The 26,870-nt window shown below is 40.3% G+C and overlaps 1 protein-coding gene across 1 annotated transcript in view; it reads left to right on the top strand.

The window, feature by feature from the left end:
* The window catches only part of MEGF10 (multiple EGF-like-domains 10), a 168,622-nt gene that overhangs the window by 20,387 nt on the left and 121,365 nt on the right, over window positions 1-26,870 (top strand). Inside the window, exon 2 of the mRNA XM_005875838.2 lies at window positions 26,080-26,212. Coding sequence (XP_005875900.1) covers window positions 26,097-26,212 — 116 coding nt within the window. The 5' untranslated portion in view covers window positions 26,080-26,096. The remainder of the gene's footprint in view (window positions 1-26,079; window positions 26,213-26,870) is intronic.

Here is a 26,870-nt window from a genome sequence, read left to right as displayed (position 1 = left end):
CCCCCCCCCCAGTGCAAAATTTTTTGGGCCCGGAGCCTCTAGTCTATATATAAAAGCCTAAGCGACCGTTAAGACTGGATGACCGTCCAGTAGCTATGACATGCACTGACCATCAGGGGGCAGATACTCAGTGCAGGAGCTTCCCCCTGGTGGTCAGTGCGCTCCCATAGCTAACCTCCCGCAGTCCCTCCTTCCGGCTGGCCGGCCCCAATTAGCCTCGATTGCCAGCTAGGGATCGTGCACCAGGGCTCTAGTATACAAGAGGCCTTCTATGACTGGCTTATTTCACTTAGCATAATGTCTTTAAGGTTGATCCATGTTGTAGCATGTGTCAGAATTGCCTTCCTTTTTAAGGCTGATTAATATTTTATACTAGTGGCCCAGTGCATGAATTTGTATAAATTGAAAGGAAATTAATTAGAAGAAATATTTTAATATTGCTATTCTCCCTTTCTCTATAATAGAAGTGTCCCAAATTCACACGATCGACAATGACAGATCGAAACACACGCATGCGATTGGTGCTAGTGAGAGCTTTATATGTATCATGCATGTGCGAGTCAACTTAGCCTTTGATAGATATAGAATAAACTTGCTTAATTAGACCTGCTTTCTGATTTAGCTAAACTTTTTCCAGCCCAGTGAAGCACCCCAACTTCTCTTTCAGGCAATTGTCAGCAACAGTGTAATATTAATACGAAGCAGATTATTATTGTAGATCACGCAGGGAGAACAAAGGGTAAAATATTTAACTGCAACAGTGTTTGACTACATTCTGTGCAGTAAGAAAACCTGAAGTCATTTTCAAGTTCCACCATTTCTTACTTCATTTCAGTCGGGTCAAATTTCTAAGTTTTCTAAATCTCCATTTTCCAACTAATGAAAGAAAATAGGATTCTACCGAGTCTCCTATCTACCTACTCCAGGACTTCTATGAGGGTCAAATGAGATGAGGCACAGGAAAACACTTCACAGATATTTGGTTAAGGTGTAAGATTTTTGCACCTGGCTATAAAGCAAGTCGGGTTCCTGGGCTGGAGAAACTCCAAGGAGGCTAGTTGCTTAGGGAGAAGAAGCTGGGTGTTGCTATGTGACGTCATTACCTGGCGCCTACAGCCACCGTTTCTGGGTTGGGCTTGGCTACGGGCTGCATTTTGCACCATGAGGTCTTGGCAATGTTGGCTGTGATTTGGTGGGGTGTCGCTCTGGGGTAGTGGCGGGGCCTGTGTCCCACTTGGAGGAAGCCGAGTGTTGCTTTGTGGGTAGCAGGTCCGCGGTGCTGTTTCTCTGTAAATGGCCAGTGCGCATCACGACAGCTCCTGTGTTGAGGGCTGCCCCCTGGTGGTCAGTGCACATCATAGCGACTGGTTGGATGGACACTTAGCATATTAGCCTTTTATATATATAGATATCATATTTTGTTTATCTAATCACTTATTAATGGACATTTGTAGTATTTCCACTTTAGGGGTATTGTGAAATGCTATTATAAACATCTGTGTACAAATCTGTTGGAGTCCCTGCTTTCATTCCGTTAGAGTATACACCCAGAAGTGGAATTGCTGCATCATATGGTGATTCCCTGTTTATTTACTTATTTGTTCTTAAATATATTTTTACTGATTTCAGAGAAGAAGGGAGAGGGAGAGAGAGACAGAAACATCAATGATGAGAATCATTGATCGGCTGCCTCCTGCATGCCCCCTACTGGGGATCAAACCCACAACTGGGGCCTGTGCCCTTGATCGGAATCAAACTCGGGACCCTTCAGTCGGAAGGCTGACACTATCAACTGAGCCAAATCAGCTAGGGCTGGCGATTCCCTGTTTAATTTTTTGAGGAACGGTTATACTGTTTTTAATAGTAGTAGCATTTTGCATTCCTAACCATACACAGGGTTCCAACTTCTCCACAACCTCACCGACATTTATTTTCTGCTTTTTATTTGTTTTGTTTTAATAGTAGCCATCCTAATGGATGTGCAGGGGTATCTCATTGTGGTTTTGATTCGCATTTTCCTAATGATTAGTGATGTTGAAAATCTTTTCCTGCACATATTGGCCATTGGTATATTTTCTTTAAAGAGATATCAATTGAACTTCTTTGCCCATTTTTAAATTAGGTTGTTTGTTTTATTGTTGTTGAGTTGTATGGTTTTTTTGTTTGTTTTTTGTTTTTGTAAATCTGAATTTTGATCCCTCATCAGATATATAATTTGCAAATATATTCTCCCATTGTGTGGGTTGCCTTTTCACTCTGTTGTTAGTGTCCTTTGATACACAAAATTTTTAATTTTTAGGAAGCCCAGCATATCTGTTTTTTTCTTTTGTTGCTTGTGCTTTTGGTGTCATATCTAAAAAATCATTGCCAAATTGCTCTTAGGTATTTCACACATAGCTCCTTTCTCTGTAATACCACAAAACCATTACTAGTGGAAATTTATTTTTGAAGAGATTTGGCTCTGAAACGGCTCTTTTTTACTTATTTGGAGAGTGGCCTTTATATAAGTTCAGAAATGGTTAATTTCACTTTCTGCTGTGCTCTGTTAATTTCATCTTCCTTCTGTCCTCAAGGGATCACAAAGGCTCTTTTGTGGATAATGAAAAAGAGAGAGTGAGGGAACGACTTAGTTTGAAAAGAGCCTCAATCATAGGGGCTGGGGAGAGAAAGGCCAGATTTAAGAAGTCTGAGGAATGAATGTGAGAGGGCCCTCTAGCAATCTCGACTTGCAGGAAGTGTATGACAGATTCCACACCAGACCATCATTTGTCTGCGAAGGCTGAGATCTGTTTCCTAAAGCCCCCGTTCCTCTGAAGCTGGACAGACTGTTGAAGAGTGGGTTGGCCCTATGGCGAACCTCTAGTAAAGTGATAGTCCATCCCAAGAACAGAATAGGTGTTCCATGTACACTTCTCCAAGCGCATAGACAATGGCTTTTATAAATGTTCATTCTTTTTTAGGAAACACCAAATATTTTTATTTTTATAATGCTGGTAGAACTTTTTAATAGCTTAGAAAATCCTTTTCTTGCTTGCCAATTTCTCATACTTGACTCATTATTTCTGGATTATATTCTGTACACAGAACACCACTAATAGTAGCCACACATCTAAACACCATGGACATTGCCTGATACAAGAAAGCAATGGAGTAGTACATCATCTATAATAATAAAAGCATGATATGCTAATTAGACCACACAGTCGAAAGACCTTCCAGACATCCTTCCGGACGAAGCCATGGTGGCAGGGGCCGAGTCAGAGGCAGTTAGGGGCGATCTGGCAGGCAGGCAGAGTGGTTAGGGGTGATTAGGAAGGCAAGCAGAGTGGTTAGGGACAATCAGGCAGGCAGGCAAGTGGTTAGGAGCCAGCTGTCCTGGATTGTGAGAGGGATGTCCAAGGGGTCCCAGATTTCAAGAGGGTGGGCTGAGGGGACCCGTGCATAAATTTCGTGCACCAGGCCTCTAGTAAATATATACAATCTCATCCTCAAAGGGCAAATAAGGCACAGAGAGAGAATGCTTCAGGACATTGTTCTTTATCCGTGATTGTTCCAGGAGAATGTATTCACAAGGTATTCATGTTTTACAGTCTTTTCTCATTGCTTACATTACAACCATCTGACACAATTTCTGTAGCATTGGGCTATTGTTTAAACAACCAGGGTTAGGTGAGTATTTGTGTGTTTCCCTACCTGGTGTGTATCTGATCTGAAGAGTGGTTTTCTGTGTCAACAATTGTCCCCATGCAATAGCCTGCACAGTAACTTGACTTAGGGGTATGGAGAGCTGTGGGTGTCTGTATTTTTCACTTTAGAAAAGTCGAATGATGGCCTACTTTATGAAGGCAATCCTCTTCAAATGAGCTGCAGTTTAGTTAGTAGATTCCCCACTTGCCTGCATACCCAGACTTGCAGGAATCCATGAGCAGCTTTACTGGGGACAAGGAACAATGGCAATAAGTTTCTCCAGTATGTATGTCACAGAATGAGACACTAAATGCCTAAAGTCCAATTTGGTTCAGAGAGCCCAAGACATCCAAGGAACTAGGTCTCCTGAGAAATTGGCTTTGGGGTTGCATGTTAACTACCCATTTGAAAGCCATAGAGACCTTAGGAGCTAGGAAATGCTTTTCCTTTGCAGCATCACATCTTAACTCCTAATTTTAATGTCTGCAAGTAGGCATCACCACAGGCCACAGCTCAGCCCCTCCTAGTCTCACCTTGCTCCTTCCTCTCACCTGTTCCCTTTATCATGGGCTGCAGGGAAACGTGGTGGAGCCCTAGCCGGAGAGAGACACAAAAGGCAGAGCAAGCGACCCAGGCCCTGCTCCCAGCTTAACTGGCACCAGGAAAAAGTGCCTTCAGCTGGCACAGGGGCTTGTGCGAGCCAAGCTTTGCTTGTTTGCCATGGAAATCCTAGTTGTAACAGAGACCAATGCCATTCAGGCAGCGAGCAGGAAACTGCTTTTATGGGGAGGCTTTTTTGGCACCGTGTCCGACATACACTCCAGTCAATCATGGTAAAGTGCCTAATAACAGATGTGGTAATTAAGCCTGAAGAACTCTGTCTCTATTTTTTCGTTTTTATTGCAGGGAATAACAAAGTGCCTCATTAAACCCCCAATCACGCTGATTTTTGAATTGGGCACACCGATGTCCTCAAAAATGCCATCTCTGCAAGGGCTCTCTTCCTAGGGCCACAGTGGCCCAGGGCGCTGCCAGGGAAAGGTTGGATCAGTTTGGGGGTGGACAGTTCTGTTTTTTCTGGGCTGCCATTTTCACTCCAATACAAAGCATATGCAGACTCCTGGGGTCCAATCAGGTTTCTTTAAGTCCCTTGGATATAAATAAACAGTTTTAGCTTTTACGTGCTTGGGAGACTAGAAAATGCTCCCTGATTCTCTTTGGTTCAAATTATACTGTTAAGAGCAAGAAATTAACTTCTGCTTTCAATCTTGCTAAGGTTTCAGATAGCCTGAAACCATGGTCAATTACCATATTTTAATCTGATAAATTTTCGTGGAAAAAAATTTAATTACATCTGAAAAGGCCTGTCTTTGATTGTGGCAGCTTCTAAGGCAAATGTCTTCATTAAGCGTGTTTTTCCTTCTTTCTTTTTTCTAATGATGAACATGAGTCTGGCTCATCTTTAAAGAAAATGAATCTGAGAATTTAATGACTTGGGACAGGTAGAGGAAATACATGTCCTCCATCGTAAGAGAACATGGCTCAAACTTCCCTCGGAGCTCTTCCTGATGGCTCAGAGCTGGTTCTCCGTGACCATGTAGTCGGGAAAGACAGCCAAGTGCTTAGCCCATTTCTGACATGTCTCTACGTTGCTATACTATTGGATAGTGTAGATTTTGAAGCTGCATGTATATCATAGAGATGATTTTTTGTTTGTTTCTAATCCAGTATGGCCATAGGCATAGAGATTGGGACAGATATGTTGAAAAGGCCTTGGATCCCACTTTATAAAATTATTGGTTTATTTCCTTGACTCCTAAATGCATAATTTGGGTTTTTCAGGATATTCCAAGAGAATTTGTAGGTGACTAGATTCTTAAGTTAAGCTCTCTTACTTGGAGCTAGTGAAGCAGATGTTTCATAAAGCATAATCAAGATTTAATTTATTCAATTCTTTAATTAGTAAAGCATAAACTTGACCTGCTCTTCTGGTTAGCCCTGACAAGGAATATGCTGTATTTAACAGTTGTATACACACATACATCATGTAAAGCCATACCATTAATGGTCCTCCATATTTGTTTGCTATCCAATACCTAACATTTGTAATTCATTTTTTACCCCCTTTATGCATTTAAGACAACATTTTATGTCATTGATGTCAATCATATTTCTTTCCAAAGATGAAAATAGGCATGTGAACACTCAGATTTTACCACATTAAAATGTTTTTTAAGAAACAATCTCTATAGACAGCATACATCAAAAAGTGAGACATCCTAGGTACAGTGGGAAAGAACTGTGACAGTTCAAGCAAAGACACTGTTTTCAGGACTATTCAGTTATGAGAAGAGCAATCTTTTCCTTTAAATAAGATTCAGATTAGTTTTTGTTTTTTTTATATTTTCCTTAATAATAACAAAGATCTGGAATAATACAGTTTATGTTTTAGTTCCAATTTCATTGTTGGGGGAATATTTCTATAAATTCATGATAATGCCTTTATTAGATGAAGTGTCAACTTGGCCAACCAAGAGTGGCTCTGAGCTAACGTGCCACCTCCTGGAGGAATAGATCACGTCAGGGATCCTTTCTCCAAGTTACTCAGGGTCCCACTGATTCATTGTTTTCCCCAGGTATGGATCCTGTTCTCAGTTATTAGCCTCTCATTTCAAGCCTCTGGGCTCATATCAACTGTCTGTGACTCACAGGATATGATCCCCTGACTGCCCTCCAGCCTTAAAGATGATGTGAATGTTGTGTGCTCCATAGCCCCAAGTTTTGATCTAACTCAGTTGACCGTTTATTGAGTATCTATTATATTCTCCCAGATGGGAGAGAGGTAGAAATTAGGGAGGAGTGGAGTGTAAGACAAGACAAAGGCATGGTCTCTGCTTTCAAGGAGTCTAGTTCAGGAGATGTGATTGGTTATGTCAAAAGATGACCAGTAGCCCAAGGTAACATATATGCATCAGATGAAGGATGTGAAAAGTTGGTTCCATCAGAGATTTCTGTGCAGTTTTTAGTGAATAGACTAAAGAATATATTTACTTATGTCCTAGATATGATGTGTTCCCATTCAGAAAATACATTATTGCAGAGAGAGAAATAAGTTGACAGGAAGCTTATGTAATGATTAAAATTTTAAACAATTACTGAGGCTTATATGTTGACCTGGATTCATAGGAGTGAATCATAAACACTATCAAATTAGCAAGGCAGAAAAAATAAAATTCATGTAGGAAACAATTTCCATCCTCCGTAGATTCTTCTATTAAGATAGTCTTTATGCATAGTTTAAATTCATTAGATTTTATTTTCCCTTTTTAAATTAAATGATTAGAAAGTTAAAATCCTTGAACAAGTGACAGTAATATAGCTTATAGGAATTGCTTCTTCATAAGAAGGACACTAATGTGTTCAATGTGATGGGGTCAACTTAATTTTGAATGGTTTCTGTTACCAGTAGTTTCCAGTATTTATGATAATGTGAAGATATAGCTATTAGAGATTTTGAAATTAAAACTAAAAAGGAATAAAGGCAAAAGGGAAATGACATTTTAAAAGAAAAAGAATGAAGAAGAAAAGAGATTAAAGATAATGTCATAAATTGCAAAGCCCGTGACCGTGCAAAATCCAGAACTCATAGCTTTAGTTCAAATACCTTTAGCTTCTTTGGTTCAAATTGCCATAAAGAATTATCAAAATCTGCTTAAAAATAAAGGTGATATTCACCATGAAACCTGTAATTATTTTGATAATAATGTTACAGTTTATTTATTCATTTATTTATTCTTAACATTATACTTAGTGCATTTATGCCCACCTGTGCTTTTCATTTTCTTGCCACATTTGGGTAATGTACACATGTTCATTAAGGGTCCATGACAATTATTCTTTTACTTGTATTTACAATGTGACCTTCATCGAAGACCACCAAAGAACTTAGTTACTTCTCAAAAATTAAACTTTAAACTATATCTGAATCCCTTTCTTTTTCTTTCTGATGATATTTCAAGAATATATTTTAAATCACTTTATAATATTATCGTTCCCTTTTGTAAACTGTATTTATATTACACTTCATGAACATGTTGAAGCAGGGCAGTTCTTCAGTTGCTGTGGACTGTGATAAACTGCTAATTATTGAGGGTTCATTTTGGGGTTTTTCCAGAATTGTTTTTCCGGTGAGGTTTGCTGAGTTGCGTCTCTTTGCCAGCCCGCACTGGCAGGCCATAGGAATTGTGCTTTCAACCACGAGGACACTATTCTTCCAAAGAGTTCTTAGCACAGCTCTTGAGAATTTGGTTCCATTTCTCTTTTGCTCCTGGTTCCTTTATCTTCCTTTGTGACTTCTGTTGCCTGACTCCCAGCCCATCTTGGACCCTCCCTTTGCAGCTCCCAAATGTATGCTCCTGGTCACCTCACTTTGCCCACAGCTGAGACAAATACCAGGTCAAAGGATCCTGTCCCATGCTTAAGCAGGGCTACTTACTGAGAATAAAGGAATGCCAATGAAAAGAAAGCCTTAAGCTTTTAAATGAAATTACAGAATAACTATTCATTAAGCCCTTGAAAGTATCCATAGATTCTCTTCAGAAACAACATACATTTTTTTCTCTAATTAAAACAATAATTTTATGGCAAAACTTTCATTGTTTTCCTCTACTTATAATAATTAGTATTGCAATCATTTTGTTGCAACTCTGGGATTTTCCTTTACAGTTGTATAGTTTAGAAATTAAATGGGACAATTGTGACCTTTCTTTCCTTTTATATTGGGAAAAATATTTCAAGATCCAGAACAACTGATTTATATAATTTGAGCTTTATTTTTCCTATGGGTCATTCATTCATTCATTCAGTCAATCAGTGGTCAAGAAGTTAAGTGCTCCATATGTGGCAAGAAGATGTAGAGAAGAATAGTGTACTGTTTTGACATTAAGGAGTTCACTACTTAGTGGAGAGATGAGTAAGAAAATGGTGAATAAAATAGTGTGTGTAACTACTCTGTCAAAATCCACATCATCTACTCCCAGGATTCCCAAGGATTATGGGAGCAAAGAAGAAGGATGTCTAGACTGGCCTGGGAGCTCTTCTAAAAGGAAGTAACATTTGATTCTCTTTGTTTGTTTATATGTTATCTTCTCCTTTTTAAATTTTTATTGAATTTATTGGAGTGACATTGGTTAATAAATTATTTAGGTTTCAAGGTACATCATTTGTATATTGCATTGTGTTTTCACCACCCAAAGTCAAGTATCCTTCCATCATTATTTATCTCCCCTTCCCTCTTTTCTTTTTTTTTTTAATATATTTTATTGGTTTTTTACAGAGAGGGGGGGGGAGGGATAGAGAATTAGAAACATCGATGAGAGAGAAACATCAATTAGCTGCCTCCTACACCCCCCCCCCCACTGGGGATATGCCTGCAACCAAGGTACATGCCCTTGACCGGAATCGAACCTGGGACCCTTCAGACCGCAGGCCGATGCTCCATCCACTGAGCCAAACCAGTTAGGGCTCCCCTTCCCTCTTTTCTACCTCCTCCCATTCCCTTTTCCTCTGGTAATCACCATACTGTTGTCTGTGTCTATGAGTTTTTTTTCTTAATCTCTTCACCTATTTCACCCAGCTGCCCAACTCCCCTCCCCTCTGATAGCTGACAGTCTGCTCTCTGTATCTATGAATCTGTTTCTATTTTGTTTATTTGTTTATTTTGTTTATTAGATTCCACATATAAGTGAAATCATATGGTACTTGTCTTTTACTGACTGGATTATTTCATTTAGCATAATACTCTCCAGGTCCATCCATGCTGTCACAGAAAGTAAGATTTCCTTCTTTTGTATGCCAAGTAGTATTCCATTGTGTAAATGTACCCACTGAATGGGAGAACATATTCGCCAATGATACATCTGATAAGGGCTTAATACCCCAAATTTAAAAAGAATATATACAACTCAACACCATAAAAACAACAAACAATCCAATTAAAAAACAGGCAAAGGGCCTGAATAGACACTTCTCCAAAGAGGAGATACAGACGGTCAATAGACATATGAAAATATGCTCAACATCAGAGAAATGAAAATTAAAACCACAATGAGATATCACCTCACACCTGTCAGAATGGTTACCATCAATAAATCAACAAACAAGGGTGTGGAGAAAAAGGAACCTTCTTACAATGTTTGTGGGAATGCAGACTGGTGCAGCCATTGTGGAAAACAGTATGGTGTTACCTCAAAAAGTTAAACATGGAATTGCCTTATGACCCAGGGATTTCCACTTCTGGGAATATATCTGAACAAACCAGAAACACTAATTTGAAAAAATATATGCACCCCTGTGTTCATTGTAGCATCTATATATATAAAAGGCTAATATGCAAAGTGTCCCCTCGGGAGTTCGACTGGGAGACAGAGACCTCGATTGCTTGCTATGACATACACTGACCACGGGGTGGCGCAGAACGAAGGAAGGCCCCTGCCGGCGGCCAGCAGCCAGCTGCTGGGGAAGAGAGGCTCTGGCTGACAGCCGAAGGCCCTGATCGGCCCTGATCACCAGCCAGGCCTAGGGACTCTACCCATGCACAAATTTCGTGCACTGGGCCTCTAGTTATTTATAATAGCCAAGATTTAGAAGCAGCCCAAGTTTCCATCAGTACATGTAGTGTCATTATTTGTCTCTTATTATAGCCTTTGTTTTAAAGTCTCCCTTGTCTGATATAAGTATTGCTACTCCAGCTCTTTTTTCTTCCCATTTGCATGAAATATCTTTTTTCATCCTTTACTTTTAGTCTGTATCTTGCATTTTGAGGTGGGTGTCTTGTAGACAGTACTTATATGTCTTTTGATTGGAGCATTTAAATCATTTACATTTAAAGTGATTATTTTTTTAATATATTTTATTGATTTTTTACAGAGAGGAAGGGAGAGGGATAGCGAGTTAGAAACATCGATGAGAGAGAAACATCAATCAGCTGCCTCCTGCACACTCCCTACTGGGGATGTGCCCGCAACCAAGGTACATGCCCTTGACCGGAATCGAACCTGGGACCCTTGAGTCTGCAGGCCGACGCTCTATCCACTGAGCCAAACTGGCTAGGGCTAAAGTGATTATTGATAGGTACATATTGATTGCCATTTTATTCTTTACTAGAGGCCCGGTGCACGGATTCATGCTCATTGAAAAGAAATTAATTAGAAGGTGGCTGGCGGGGTGGGACTGGGCAAGACAGGCCGGACACACCCTGGAGCCAACCCCCCGTGGTCCCTCCCTAGCCGGCTGCACATGGGGCGGCGCTGGGGCTCGAGGGGCATCTGCGGAGTGAGCGGGGTCCTTCCAGCAGGTGGGGTCCCTCAGCCTGGCCTGTGGGGATCAAGCTGAAACCGGCAGTCCAACATCCCCCGAGGGGTCCCTGTGTGTGAGAGGGCAAAGTTGCTGTCGCTTGGCAGCTCCTGCATTGAGCATCTACCCCCTGGTGGTCAGTGCGTGTCATATCGACCGGTTGGTTGCTTAGCCTTTTATTTATATAGACTAGAGACCTGGTGCATGAAAATTCATGCACTCGGTGGGGTCCCTCAGCCAGACCTGCACCCTCTCGCAGTCTGGGACCCCCTCAGGAGATGTCTGACTGACAGCTTAGGCCCGATCCCCCAGTCAGACATTCCTCTGGCAGTCCGGGAGCCCTCGGGGGGTGTCCGACTAATGGCTTAGGCCCCGTGGGGAGCGGGCCTAAGCCGTTAGTCAGACAGCCTTAGCGCTGGCGTGGAAGCGGGAGAGGCTCCTGCCACCGCTGCTGTGCTGGCCAGCCATAAGCCGGCTTCTGGCTGAGCAGAACTCCCCCTGTGGAAGTGTCATAGCAACCAGGCATTCCGCTGTTAGGGTCAATTTGCATATTACCCTTTTATTATATAGGATAACTATATTTCTCTATTTTTTCTTCTTCTTGTCTCTGCCTCCTCCTCCTCCCTCTCCTCCACCCTCCCACCTTTCTTCTTCTTCTAGAAGGCCCTGTAACTTTTTTTTTTTTTTTTGGTACTCTGATTGGGTATTTTCTGCTACCTTGTCTTCCAAATTGCTGATTCAATACTTGGCTTCATCTAACCTACTGTTTATTCCTTCTAGTGTATTTCTTCATTTCAGGTATAGGGGGGATAAGTAGTGATGGAAGGAGACTTGACTTGGGGTGGTGAACACAACACACCACAATACAATATATAGATGATGTATTAGAATTGTACACCTGAAACCTATATATTTTGATTAACCAATGTTACTCTAATAAATTCAATTAAAAAAAACTTACTATCAGCAAAACCTATTTATCTTTTCCACAAGAAGTTAAACTAAAGGACTTAGCTGCTATTGCAATAGTTAGACTGAGGAATAAAATTAAGTTAATCATAAATGACAGGGGTATATATTTCTCAATTTTTTATTTCATATTCTAATGTTACAAAAAATGTAAAAAACTTGACTTTTTTAGGAATATCCAACCAAAAGTTGACCATTTCCTCATTCCTGATAGATGGTTTTGCTAAAATATAAAAGTGATAAACAATTTAAAATGATGGGACCATAATAAGTAGGTACAGTTGGCATCATTGGCTGAAATGAACTTAAAAGTACTTTGGAAAGCAGATAAAAATGCCAAATGATATGTTTTTTTAAAAAAATTGTAAAATCATCCTAGGATATACAACACTTATAAATACATGAGGTGAAAGATGACAACTGTTGCAACAATTTTTTCCACTGGGAAATTCACGTCAGCCTGAAAAATAATGAAAAACAAATTTAAAACAAAACAAAACACTTCCAATAAGCATATCAAGCACAAGTGGCTGAGAATAAGAGATAATTACTGCAGTGCCCATGAAAGTTGTAAAACTATGCCCTATTTCAAACTAACAAGTGAAAGGCATCCTGAGAACTTCTAAAAAAAAACAAAGAGAAGTATTTTAAAGTACATAAGGAATGCACAACTGCCTTATGATACATGAAAATTATTATTCTTGAAAATACTTGAAATATATTTTTGAAATATATATATTTTTTCAACAGAATTTTATTTTTCCAATTCACCAATTCTAAATCTTGCTGGAGAAGTCTTACCAGACCCAAATCTTTTTCTTTTTTAAATGAGTGTTTTTTCTTAAATTCTTTGTTCAAGTTCACATCCTCACTATACTTTTTATTTTCTAAATTCCTTCCTTCATTCATTTGCCCTCCTCTCTGCCAGGTGCTGTTCTAGGTACCAAGGATACCACAGAGAACCAAAAATGCACCATTGCACTGCAGAAATTGGGGTTGTCCATTTACCTTTAAACTCTTTCGCCACAGCCATTAACTAAAGTTTTACGAAGTCTGTGTCTAATCTACTCCTTTGATGAACAGATTGAGTAGACATAACTTATTGTGAGCGCCTTCCTCTTTGGAATGAAAAGGTGCATTCATAAGTTGCCTTATTAAAATATTGGCCATTTCCTCAATATTTTAGTGTTAAACTTTTATAAGAGCCCTAGGGCCTATAATTTGTATATTTGCACTCTATGTAGACTGGCATCAGCCCCAGGAAACAAATGTAAGTTCATCATTATTATCTTTGTATGTAGCAATTCATAATATTGTGCATGACCAACTCACAGGATCTTGAATTTTGGCCCAATATTAGCCTAAACAGAAGCTATTAATGAAATAGCTTTGTGACCTGGTGCATGCACTTAATTCCTCTGGACCAGAGCATCATCATCTGTAAAATTAGAGTATTGGCCCAGCTTCCTGCTAAAGGCTGTGTTCACACAAATGTCAATGAGTCTTAGGCATTCTGAAGGTTTATAAGAAAGGCAAGTGGAAAACTCAGCTCTCATTGTAAGTTCGCCTGACAATATATCTGCTTTTCTGGCTGATATTCTTGAAAAGGAAATAAAGCAGAGAGAGAATAAGTGACTTGTCAGTGATCAAAGTTTAACACTGAGTCAGACTAGAATGTACCTCAGTCTCTATTTCTTTCCTTCCCCATGGCATCCAGGTCCTGTATTTCCCTAAAAATGGCAAAGAAGGACAAGTAAGAATATGCAGAGAAATAAGAAGAGAGAATTATGAATAGTGTGAATGAAGGAAGTAGTATGGAGAATGGCTCTTCATTTTCCTATCAATATGAGATTGTTCTCGGACTGTTACTCGGGGTCAGACAGGGTCACTTCTTGAATACAAGGTCTGTCTAGATACTCACAGGAAGTGGTATTGCTACTTCAGCATGTGGCACTTTATCTACCAAAACAAAGGCCTATTTTAAGAGTCATAAAGTTGGGGTTTGGGTTGTGGCTTCTCATATTTGCATCTATATGTGATTGGTGAGGAAGCGGAGGTGGAAGGGAAGGCTGCCCAGGAATTTTCTCCTGAATGTCCTGGCCAAATGCAACTTTGAATAATTACCTTCTTCTGCCTACTTATACTTCCTCAGCAGTTTCCTCACATTTTGCCTCAATTCTTCAAAGATTTTGACCATGTGGGCTTAAAACCATAAGGATAAAAGTGTCCAGACTCTTTTGTGGCAATGCCCGCTGCAGGAGATGTCTGTGGTCACTCCGCATCCTGGTCTGGATTAGTGGTTCAGAGTTGAGTAACCCTGGGAAGAATGGCAACTGAGTCTTGATGTCACTGATTATTTGAAACATCTGTACAGTCTAAATGTGGAAATACCTTATGTACCCTCTAATTCAGAGTCTCAGTTTGACCAGGAAATAGTTTAGTCACTTGGAGAATCTAACTTTTAATGAATTTGCATTTCAAGAAGCATTTATTGCTTCAGCACAGAGATGGAAAATTTTTAGAAAGACTCTGGCTGTTTTACCTGATGGAGACGTGATCAGACTGGAGTAAAGATACCTGATTCTGGGTGCTAGCTCTCAACTACCCATGTACTAGCTCTGTGATCATAGTCAAGTCATCATAACTTGGGACTTGAATTATTTCATCTATAAAATGAAAGATTTTGATTGGATCCCATAGTGCCTTAAACTGTAACTTTCTGTTCTATATTTTCAGCACAAAAGCCTGTGGAACCCAGGACATATGTAGTGTTGGGAGCCAAATGAATTATAGAAACCTAAATTATATTATCTACTTTGAAGCATTAAAAAATAGAGGAATGTTGTGTGTGTGTGTGTGTGTGTGTTTTATTGGAATCTGGATAGATGCAATTGACAGGAAATTTTTCTAAAATCTTGGTTCCCTGGAAATTCTTTTCCTCATCAGGTCTATGTTCCTCTGTGTTTTTGTCTCTAAGAAATGGCCTTTGAGAAAAAGGATGGCTTGACTTGGATTGCTCAGCTGTGTCCTAATAGTGAGTATCTCAGGTATTGAGGGTTACAGAATGACTCAGAGTTAGGAGAGCAGGGGACATGTAGGTGTCCCCGGTCATGCCAGTGGTGGGGCAGAGTGAATGCTGCCATCTTTCCTACTAAAGCAGCATATACCATGGATAAGCACCATGGATAAGAACCTTGTGAATACTTAGGCTTCCCATTACTGTTCCACTCCCATGTGTGAGGAAAGACCCAAGATTCTGATGACACTCAAGCATCCTGCTGCATGTCAGAGAATTACATTTTTTCCTCTTTCCTTTTATTACAATTCGACTTTTTCTTTCTAAAGGAAATTGCCTTCTTTTGTCGTTTATTCTGTAGCAATTAGATTTTTTTCCTGCTTGTGTCAGGGGATTGGTTAAACCTAAAATGTTCACCTTCTGTAATCAGTATTGTTGGTTGAAAGAAAAAAGAAGGCAGTAAGTCCCCCTTTCTTCCTGGGCTGGTCAAGTTCTATTTTCTCATTCATTTTTCCCAAACCTGTTCACTCTTGGACTACCTGACGGCCCATGAAGTGTTTGGACATTTTACCTTAAAACATGTTATTCAACACCATTCCTGACCTGCCTGCAACATTCCTCTCCCACTCATTTCTCTATTCTGTGTTTCAGACAATCTTGCCCATTTGCCTTTCTCTCTGGGCCATTGTTCTCTCTTGCCTTTGCTCTTTGCTTCTTCTGGATGCAACCTCCCCTATTTTATCTACTCAGCAAAATCTTCAATAATGCCATCTTTTGTGCCCACGCATCAGTTGAAAATACTTTCTGAATAGTTATTTTGTAACCTACTTTAGACCCTAATCACTTGTGAAATTACCTTGTCATTATCATTCACATGACACTACTTTCACATTAGATTGTCAACTCTTTGAGGGCAAAGATGGTCTTCACCAGCGTTTGGTGATTGAAAGAATAAATGCATGTTCTACAACAAAGGCATTGAAAATTTTCTATGTAAAACAGTGTGAAAATAATTACATTACTAGGACAGTTGATGAAAAATGATGTAGGCCTGTACATTAGATAGTAGTAATGTTAAATTTCCTCATTTAGATAATTGTATTAGATTATATAGGTAAATATCCTTATTCTTAAAAAATGTATATTGAAGTATTTAGAGGTATAGGGGCATGATTTGTACAAATTACTCTTAAGTGGTTAAAAATATGTGTGTGTGTATATATATATATATATATATATATATATATATATACACACACACACATATATACATATATATCCTATATAATAAAAGCATAATATGCAAATCAACTGGATGGCAGAACCACTGGTCAGCAGGAGGTGGGGCTGGTGAGCAGGCAGTGGCAGGCCAGCCAAGGCGCATGCCAGCAGGCAGAAGGAGGGGACGGCGATGGGGGGAACAGCGGAGACCAGCAGTGGCAGAGGGGCGATCAAAGGGGCGGGGCCAGCCACTCGCAGTCCTCAGATGGGCCTGCCGGGGTTGCCTCCAGCAGAGGGAGGCCACTGGCGATGGTGGCGGTATGATTCGGGCAGGGCCGGCCTCTCACCGTTCCCTGTGGAGAGTAGGCCGAAGCCATCAGTCGGACATCCCCTGAGGGCTCCCAGACTGCGATCAGTGCAGGCCGGACTGAGGGACCCCCCAGTGCACGATTTGCATATATATGTTTATGTAGATAGAGAGTGACAAAGTAAATGTGGCAAAATGTTAGCAACTGGTGAGTCTGGGTGAAGGGCATTCTTTGTTCTATTTTTGTAGCTCTCAAAGAAATTTGAAATTATTTCAAAATAAAAATTAAAAAATAGCAATTCAATTTCATATACCATCTAATCAGAAATAATCATAGAAAACTAGTTCAACTGCAGGAAAATAAAACGAACACTTATTTGCAGGTGAAAAGGTAACCTGGAGAGAAGTCTAGAATGCACTTATTCACTGTTTTATACGTGAGCCAGCACAGAGCACATGACGAACTCTCCAGTCACTGTGAGGCAGGTCAATTCTTCGGGGCAGTACAATGCTGAAGGCTTAAGGATAAATGGTAGGATAATCTGGGCCAGTGCTTTGTATGGAAAAACAGCAGGTGCACCTCAAAACACAAGCATTGCCAGGGCCATGCCTTGAGGAACAAAATAACAAATTGGAATTAGAAGGTGTGGGGTCTTGCCAGGAGTTCTCATGTAGGGAAAAGATTTCAGATTCACTGCAGGTGGTTCCCTCTGTATGCTACTGCCACTGATGATGCGGCAAAATAGTGGGCATTATTGAGAGCTATGTTGCAAGTCAAACAAAACATTTTGGATATCAACATATTGAAATACAGGCAGATGGGTTCTCTATTGCTGTGTAACTAATTACCTCAAAGCTTAGTGGCTTAAAACACTAACCATCACCTCACAGTTTCTGTGGGTCAGGAATTTGGGAGAAGCTTAGCTGGTGGTCCTGGCTCAGGTTCTCATGAGGTTGTAGTCACTGTGTCAGCAGAGGCCATGGTCACCTTAAGGCTTGACAGAGGCTGGAAGATCCACTCACCTGGCTGTTGGCAGGTCTCAGTTCCTCTCTATTCGGATCTCTTCATTGGGCTGCTTTAGTTCTAATGACACGCCGGGAAGCTGGCTTCCCGCAGAATGGTGACCCGAGAAACAAGATGGAAAGTGCACTGCCTTTGGTGACCTAGATTCGGAAGTATACTCTGTCATTTTTGCCATATCCAATTGGTTGTACAAATACTCTATTCATTGTGAAACAGGCTCACACAAGGCAGGAATCATTAAAAACTGGCATCTGGCTATCACAATAGGGTATAATTAGGGCTGCCAATGCATAGTTGTTGAAAACAGGAAAGAAAGAGTAAATTTTATTAAAGGGCTTCTTTTTTTCTTTTCTTTTCTTTGTGTGTGTGTGTGTGTGTGGACAGACCAAAAAAAATTAGGACTCTTCAGGTTGAGAAGAATGAATGGGTATGTTATTGAGGAATATTCAATTTTAAGAAGTTTAGGAAAAGAAATATGATTTTATCCACCAAATTCTGGAGTAAGTAGTAGTGTTTGAAGTTTCTTTTTCTATTAAAAAGAGAGGTGTATTGTTTTCCCAGTAGGAGAGAGAATAAACTGAGAAAACAGAAGTGGGATTCAGAATGGTTTAAACCCCAAATAGCTGTCTCTAATATCAGCCATATTTTCTATTATTTCCCTCAGTCTTGCCAATTTTTTCTTTTATTGGCATATACTCATATACTTCCCATTCCTTAGGCTACTACCCTGGCATAGGCAGTTTCACCCCACACCTGAATGCTCTAACTTCCACCCACTTTCTTTGCCCCCAGTCTCTGTCCTCTCCATTGGATTCTGCACACCTTCTCTGTGTTAATCTCCAAAACACCTCTTCCATAGAGAAATGCACCCTTCTCCAAGACTAAAGTGCATTTCACTGCAGACAAAATAATCATCTGACCTCCTTTGTCTGGTGCTCAAAACCCCTGCTCACCCAGTCTACCTCCCTTTCTAGCACCACTTCTCAAGATTCCTTGAGAGCTCCTGCTCTCCACCCTCGAGACTTGGCTCACACCTTTCTCTTTGCATTATGGCCCATGGTTTTCATTTACCCAAATCCTTCCTATTGTCCAGAGGTGATGCTGAGGGCAGATTGCAGACACTGAAGTCATCATCCAGACTCCCTGAATTCTCTGCTCTGTGTTCATTGTCTGATTTCAGGTGAAACACTGATCTTAGTGGATGAGATTGCATGTGTAAGGTGAGAAGGCTGAAGCAGGCACTCAGTGACTTCTAGTTCTTTTTCTTTTGGGAGCTCTGTTCAAGTTTAACCTCTTTCTTGATCCTTTGCTACTTACACTGATTTTTTTCCTCCTCTTAAAACTCTATCAGTTTATTTCCACATTGACTCATTTGAAAAATAATCATATTTTATTTGTAATTTTCCATCCTAGTAAATTTGAAACTATCAAGGGCAGCAACGCTTAAGTCAGAATAGTCCTCACAGTTGCTTGCATGATAGATCATTAGTGAGATATGTTTGTGGATTTTGTTTCATATATTGTGGATGATGGGCTCATAGGGACGTTGTAGAATATTTCCCAAAGTTGATGACAAGTGGGAGCCAGGATCTCCCCAGATAGGGTGGCTGGTTAAGTTGATGAAGCTGTACCTCTGTGTTCCCACAGCATTCTCTGGCCTTAGTCATGGCTGCATCATGCTGTATTGAAATGGTCCGTTTGTGCCCATTCTCCACGTGGGGTGATGAGCTCCCTTGGGGTATCTCAGTGCCTGGCATCCCCCGGGTTTTGCTCACTATTTGTTTGATGTGAAGTGCCAGAACTGTTACTAAACACTCACTTCATGCTAATATTTAGAGATTTTTTTTGGTTGTTTATGAAACCATTATCAATTTATAAAATAGGGCTTGATAATTTTTTTTATTAATGTCAAAAGCTACACTCATTTAACTTATATTCTTAGCAGCTTCCAAGGTATGCTGTGGGACTGCCCTTATAACATGATTTAATTTTTCTTAGAGGAATATCTTTGTTGCGGTATTTAATGTCAGCATAATGACATGAGCCCTTCCCTCTCCCCCAAGACAAAAAGTATGTATCAACTTGTATTGCTTCAAATGAATGGTTATGCTTGGGAAAAATAATATGCTATTAGAATAACTAGCTTTGGATGGTGAAAATAGAAATCATGACAATGCCTTACGGTTTCTTCTTATCAGCAAGTAGTATTTACAGGGAAATCCTCATCTGGGATTATCGCAGGGCAACAAGCAAGCATTACTCTTTTGACATATTTAATACTCTATTAATATTGTTATTTAATACTCTATTCACAGGCTCAAAGACACAGGAAGAACACAGCACACTATCTAATCCCCCACCCAGGCAGCCTTTCAGGTTAAAGCTAGTACATCCTTTATACATAACATGTACGGAGGGGGGTGGGGGGGTGTTGCAGGGTGGATTGTGGAAATGTAGCTATTCTTAATCAAGAAATTCATTTTCATTTAGAGAACTGTGAGAAGGCTTTAGAGAAATGAGCTTGAGAAAAAACTGGATAAGGGCACCCAAGTTATTTCTCTGTGCCCTTAATGATTCTAGGAAGGAAATCGATTTTAGAGTCAGAAAGAATTGTCTGGAATCATTTATCCCTCTGTTGTTGCAAAAATAAATCAGCTAGTCAACGCCCCACTATTTATTTCTCCCTAACACACTGATAGAGAAACTATTCCCTATCATCAGAGGCCAGACTCATGCATTGTAAGGATTTTATTCATCCTGATTATTTACCATGTGTTTTTGTGGTAGGTAAGCAAAGCCTGCCTTCCTAGGCAGCAAGAGTTAACTTCTGCCTGCTGTGTTTCTTCTTTCTAATAGGAGCACTTTAGCAATGCTAATCAGTTATACTGATTTTCTGTTTTGATTTTTCCATAATAATTAAGTGAATGATATGGAATGCAATCAAGTTTGGCGGTAGGGGGTTCATGCAAATGACTCTTTATTTTTTTACATTTTAAATTTTGTCAAATGGAACCTGGAGAAAAGTTATTTGAAGACTGAAGACTGGCTGGATGGCTGAAGTAGCTTCCCACCCAATTTAGAGTTTTGAATATTTTCAAGATGTCCATTTTAATAAAGTAAATTGACACGGTGTCACCTTTTAAAAAAATTAAAATAATGCTATTTTTTAAAGATGGTATTTTGTTTTCAGTTGTGCTGCAAAATGGAAAATTATAGTGTAAGATAAGATGACAGCTTAAAAGAGAGAAATGAGGAAGAAAAATGTATTAACTTTCTTCCTTCAGGGTTGACATAAAGGAAAAAGGTACCCACATGGAAACCTATGGAACCTATAGAACAAATAAACTAGGGAAAGAATATATAGGACATTCCCCCCAAAATGTATACACAATTTAACAACTGATAACTCAATTTTCATTCCTTTTTTAGGTTTAACTGATTTGAAATAATGGGTGAAGCCAGACTAAGCTTTGAACAAAGAAAATTTATCCTAAAGTGCCACTAGACTTTATTTTTTATGGGGATACATACAGATAAAGTTTAGGGTACAAAACCGGTAACGGTTGACAAGTTTAGGGTGCACAAATACCTAACAAAATGATTCTTGATGTTTGCAATTCCATTGCTTTGCTTTATCAGCAGTGCCTGGGCCAGAATGATCATCAGTTTGAAAACAGGCATTGGCAAGAAAATTATTCAGTTCTGTAGATTCTTTTAAATTTTGAAAATGAACTTATGTTCATAAACATTTTATAATCATTCAAAGTGTGTATACATTTTGGGGGCCACCCTGCATCTTATTTGGATTGTCTGTCATTGCCTTTATTAAACTAGACAGAACAAAAGGATCATCCATGTTTCTGAACATAGTGAAATGTTGGAATATTTATGAATTGTCTTCTCCTCCCACTATATATATATATATATACACAACTTTTTTTTCACCTTCGGAACATAGTTTACTGACCATTTCTGAAGCCTCCATGCGCACCCTGGAGGGCCTGTGGTCAACTTAGTCCATGGTCAACCCATGTCCACCGACACCAAGCTAATGGGAGGTGGATCTATTTGAAGCAGTGGTTCTCAACCTTGGCTGCACATTAGAATCACCTGGGAATCTTTTTAAATCTTTTTAAAATCTGGGCCTCATCCTCCAGAAATTCTGTTTCTTTGTTATGGGTTGTGGCCACAACCCCATAACAAAGAAACAGAATTTCCGGAGGATGAGGCCCAGAAATCAGGATTTTAAAGACTTCCCAGGTGATTCTAATGTGCCGCCAAGGTTGAGAACCACTGATTTGAAGGGTCCAGGCTAGGCCCCAGACTGAGCAATTGCGGCTGGAAGCTCACACAGGTGCTGCGCGTAGGTTGATGGGGAGGCAGGGCCCAGTCCAGGGTTTCACGTGCAGCGCTCCAGTGCGTGGCGGTCCACGTGGCTGTGTTTACACAGCACAAGCCACAGGGAGCCCGAGCGCAGCAGTGGCACCACCCCTGTTTGCAGACAATGACTTCTTCGCAGGAGCCTAGAAACGTGCGAGGCCGGTGGCCACCGGAATTTTTGCCCCCGAAGTGGGTGACCTCTCCGTGGCCACAGTACACACCCACGTGGGTCCGCACCGACGTCCGGTCGCGACAGCAGCTTGAACAGAAAGAGGTCTCCAGGCTCGGGGTCGCTGTCCTCCAATTCCACGGCCTCGCAGTGCTGAGCCAGGAAAGCCTCCGAGGGGAAGGATTTAATGGTGCTGATGCCCCAGTGTGGGCCTGGGTTGAGTAGAAGTCCTGAGAAGACAAGACAAGCTGCAGACTTCTGCTCCAGGGACCTGGCATGCGAAGCTCCTTCAGTGTCAGAGGAAGCATTATCCTGCTGACACCTTTTTGGATTTCTAACCTCTAGACCTCCAGTCTGGCTGTCCCTACTTTCGACCCCCATGGGTCTACAGGCGCCTCAGAGTGAGCCCCACCCGTCTCTTCCCGAGGTGCCTCCATGTGTCCCTATACAGACGTTTGGATTATTTTCGCAACAGGTTTTTGTGAATTTGCATGATTCCAGCCTCTTAGTCTAGCAATTCCTTTTGCATTTGACATTTCATACTTTAATGGAAATTGTTCTCGAATTCAGTTAATCTTCTCATTTTAATTTGGAAAATACTTTGGGAATAAGGTACCAAATGGAGCATGAATACATTTTTTAAATGTACTGATATTTTCCTTTTCATGAACGCAGCCCGCAGCTTTGCAATGTAGTTTGATTTTTTTGTATGCCGAATTTCAAAAGCAACGAGGTGGCTAAATTCTGCTTTTATTCCCCCTCCTGCCATCCCCTTAGAGAAGTAAAAACCTTCAGAAAGCCATGCGTCAAGTGCAACACAAGAGGACTACCAAAAAGATTCATGCTGAAATCTTTACATTAAAGGAAAACACACCACGTTGTTCTTTTTTATTTTTGGGCAGTTTGATTCATTGCTTGCAGCAATTTCTAACTTTACAGACTAAACATTTCTAATTGGGAAATGGATGGCTTGAATCTGAGATGGTGATTCAGGATATAAAGTTTTCAACTAGGTGTAATTATTTTTGAGTAGTTGGCAGATTACTGCTGACCAGCCCTTGTTTTGCCTTTGAGGAAAGAATGAAAATTAATATACACATTTCACACTTCATTGAAACGAAATACTTAGCCTGACATAGCTAAGGCCATGAGACAGATATTTGCCATGCTTATTTGTTCACATCAAGTGTATTAAAGGTTTACTTATTTTGATGGATGAGGAAGCCACTAGCAGTAAATTTATGTGTTTTCAACTGGGGAAATGAGGCAATAAAAATACCTACTTCTTAGGTAAGTAACTGTGAGGATTAAATGGGAAAATCACATAAAAGGTTCAGCAGTGCATCTGGCTCACAGTAATCAGTCAGGAAATGTTAGCTCTTGTTGTTTATTGTCATCGTTACTTTTTATTCATTCCTATTCAGTGGAATAGCTTTCGTTATATAATGTTAGGCTTCAGATTTTACAACTTCCTGATGGTTAGCCTGTGAGATATGTCAATAATTTGAATCAATTTATAAGCTGTATTTTGCTTTAAATGTTGGAATTATTTCATGAGGATTGAAATCCCCTTTAAAAAGTCCATAACCTCTCCCAATGGCTTGCGCCATCTTTTAATTATTCTACAAATTAATGATGTAGTTTTTCTTTTTTCCAATAAAACATTCTTTTTTTTTGGTTTTAATCTTGGGGGGGGGGGCTTAGATATAGATAACTTGTCATAATGTACCTGATGTACTTGTCCTTATAAACAGTCCTGCTTTTGAATAATTTAATACTTCTTCATTTGATCTATTCCTTTGAATTTGAAGGATAAACTGTTTCTTAACATTAGGTTTTTGTTGATATTATTGTTTATGTGTTTGTTTTAAGATAACTTACTTTTTTTTAAACCACAAGGTTATTATTTAATACACTTGGGTCCTAAGTACTAAAAACTGGTAACTTCATGGTGTGGAAAGTTAGTATAACATCTCAAAATGCCAGCCATCACCCGGAAAATAACTGCATGGGTCATATAATCTGGCCTGTTGTTGCTACTTTCACTAGTTTACCAATAGACAGGTTAATTTTAATTAATTATTTACTTAGTTTTAATTAGTTATTGCTTATTTTAAATTGGTAAATGGACCAGTGATTTCTATTTCAAGTCTATCAGTATAATGATTATATAAAACTAGAGGCCTGGTGCACAAAATTTGTGCACGGGTAGGGTCCCTAGGCCTGGCTGGCAATCAGGGCCGATCTGTGAGGTGACCGGCAGGGCGATCAGTGCCGCTTCCTCCCCCCACCCCAACCCTCCACCCCTGCTGGAACCCGCCTTGCCTAGCCTGGGGCCTGCGGGCTGGGGGAAGCTCTTGTGTTGAGCATTTTCCCCCTGGTGGTCAGTGTGTGTCATAACGACCGGTCGTTCCACTGGTCGTTCCGCTGTTTGGTCGATTTGCATATTAGGCTTTTATTATATAGGATAATTTTACATAATATGACAAAATTTTCCTTCTTACTGAATGCTCAGTCCCTGGAGGTGAAGAGATGGGTATGATTTCCACGCACATACCATTACAATGTTATACCCTGGAGCTGACCTCACACATAGTAAGCATTCAATAAATGCCCGTGGGTGTCTTCATTTGAATATCTCATAGGAACCTCAAACAACATATTTAAAACTGAACTGAAGCTTCATCCTCCAGAGGGGGAGGGCTTCTGTGCTTCCCATCTCAGTGAGGGCCCACCTCCCCCCAAGGGGCTATACCAGAAGTCCCTTCTCTCTCTCTCTCTTACTCTCACATTTAGTCACCAAGTCCTGTGGGTTCTACTTCCTAAAAATGTCCCAGTTCCCTGCAACTCCAATGTTGCTTCCTTCATTCACCCCAAGTCGTGTCTTACCTGATCTCCCTCTAAGAGTCTCCTCCTTCAGGTCACTCTCCCCTGCAGCCAGAATGATCTATCTGGTGTCACTGCACCCTTTCTGAGGTCTCCCTTATCCTTGGATGAAGTTCACAAACTTTGCAGTGGCCTATATAACTCATGATATGCCCCCTGTCTCTTTCTCCCACTGAATTGAGTTGAGCCTCCTAAGTGCCTGGCCCTCCCTCATCTTCAGTTTCCTCTGCTTGGAATGTTCTCCTCCCTCTCCTATCCCTTTTGCTGCCCTGTTTTACAAATGCACCATGTTGCTATTTGTTTTTCTATTATGGTCTCTTCCTCTCAGTAATACCAGGTTCATTTTCTCTAACACTGACCTCCAAACAGTTTTACGCTTTATTCTGCACACCTATGTAGAAATAGCTGGTTTACAGAAATAGCTGTCAAATAACTGCTTTTGTTTCTATGCAGCAGGTAGGGAAACTGAAGCACTAAATATACGAAATATATGTCATAATTATTAAATTATAAATATCTTAAAGGGTAGGGACAGGAACTAGATCTGTGCTTTATGTCCAGTTTTGCACAGTGCCTGGGATAGAGTATTCAGTGCACATTGAATGAATCTCAGTTTGAGCCTAGGGTGCTTCTCTCTTGAGTCAATGAAGCTTCTGTTTCATCATTTATGCTCTGGGACCAATGGGGCCAGATTCCGCTGTGAGCCTTCTTCTTCCAGAAGGGAAATATGCCTGATGAGAGAACCTGGACGCCCATGTTGCTTTGAGTTGTTCTGGTAGATTCCTTTAATGTTAGCTGGCATGGATGAGAAGGGCTTTTGTTGTGGTGGCAATTAATGATGATTTGCACATTGTAGTAATTTACAACACAGTGGCCACCCTGCACCACATAAGAAACACCTCTCTCTCCTGGACCATGAAATCTGGTGGCCCGTCTATTTGAATACATGATTGTTATGCATGTTTCAGCCTTGGTGACAACTGGTCCCAAATGGCTGCTGTTCTGAAAGGAATTCTGTTTGGGTCATTTTAATGCATCTCTAATTTGGATTTTTTTTTTCCTTCTAGGGTGTTCGTCAGAAAAAATGGTTATTTCTTTGAACACATACCTGGGATTTCTCTGTTTATTATTATGCCACTGGATAAAGACAGCATCACCTCTCAATCTTGAAGACCCTAATGTGTGTAGCCACTGGGAAAGGTAATAGTTCTGAAAGTAATCTTAGAAATAATTTCTGATACATTTCTTTATATACTTTCATCCTCAGTCTGATATATAAAGTTAGGATTTGACAAGAGATTGTAAAGTTACTTTTGTGTAAAAATCATTAGTTGTAGCTAATAAATCAGACAGTATTGTTCATCTTGGTCTTATAGAATATATATTATGTGAAAAAAACTTGATATATTGATTCTTACACAGGTGCGATTATAAGATTGTAAGAGTCAGGGAAAACATTACATTAATCGTTCAATTAAAATGAACTCCCTAAGGTCCTGTCCCTGCTCTGACTTTATTTACAGTAAGTTGGGGGAGTTGGACTTCTGTATGGGAATCAATGAATGAGCAGTGGAAGACAGTGTATAATAATGTACTTGAAATTTATGGCAAAAAAATTGTGCTATAGGTGGCCTAAAAGGGAGACATGTTTTCTGGGGACACTGGTAAAGCTACCTGGAGGTGTGTTACCTAAGATGTTTCTGAAGAGCTGACATGAGCGGGTGGCAGTGATTGGGAGGGGTTCTAGGAATGGAAGGTGGCCTGACGCCAGTGCCATGCAGACCTCTAGGGGCTGTGCCCAGCAAGACTAGAGTCAGTACATCCCTGCTGGCATGGCTCAGTGGTTGAGCATTGAGCT

Source organism: Myotis brandtii, unplaced genomic scaffold, assembly GCF_000412655.1.
Source record: "Myotis brandtii unplaced genomic scaffold, ASM41265v1 scaffold470, whole genome shotgun sequence".
Taxonomy (NCBI): Eukaryota; Metazoa; Chordata; class Mammalia; order Chiroptera; family Vespertilionidae; genus Myotis; species Myotis brandtii.
The sequence above is the reverse complement of the archived record's forward strand: the minus strand, read 5'-3'. Positions and strand labels throughout refer to the sequence as shown.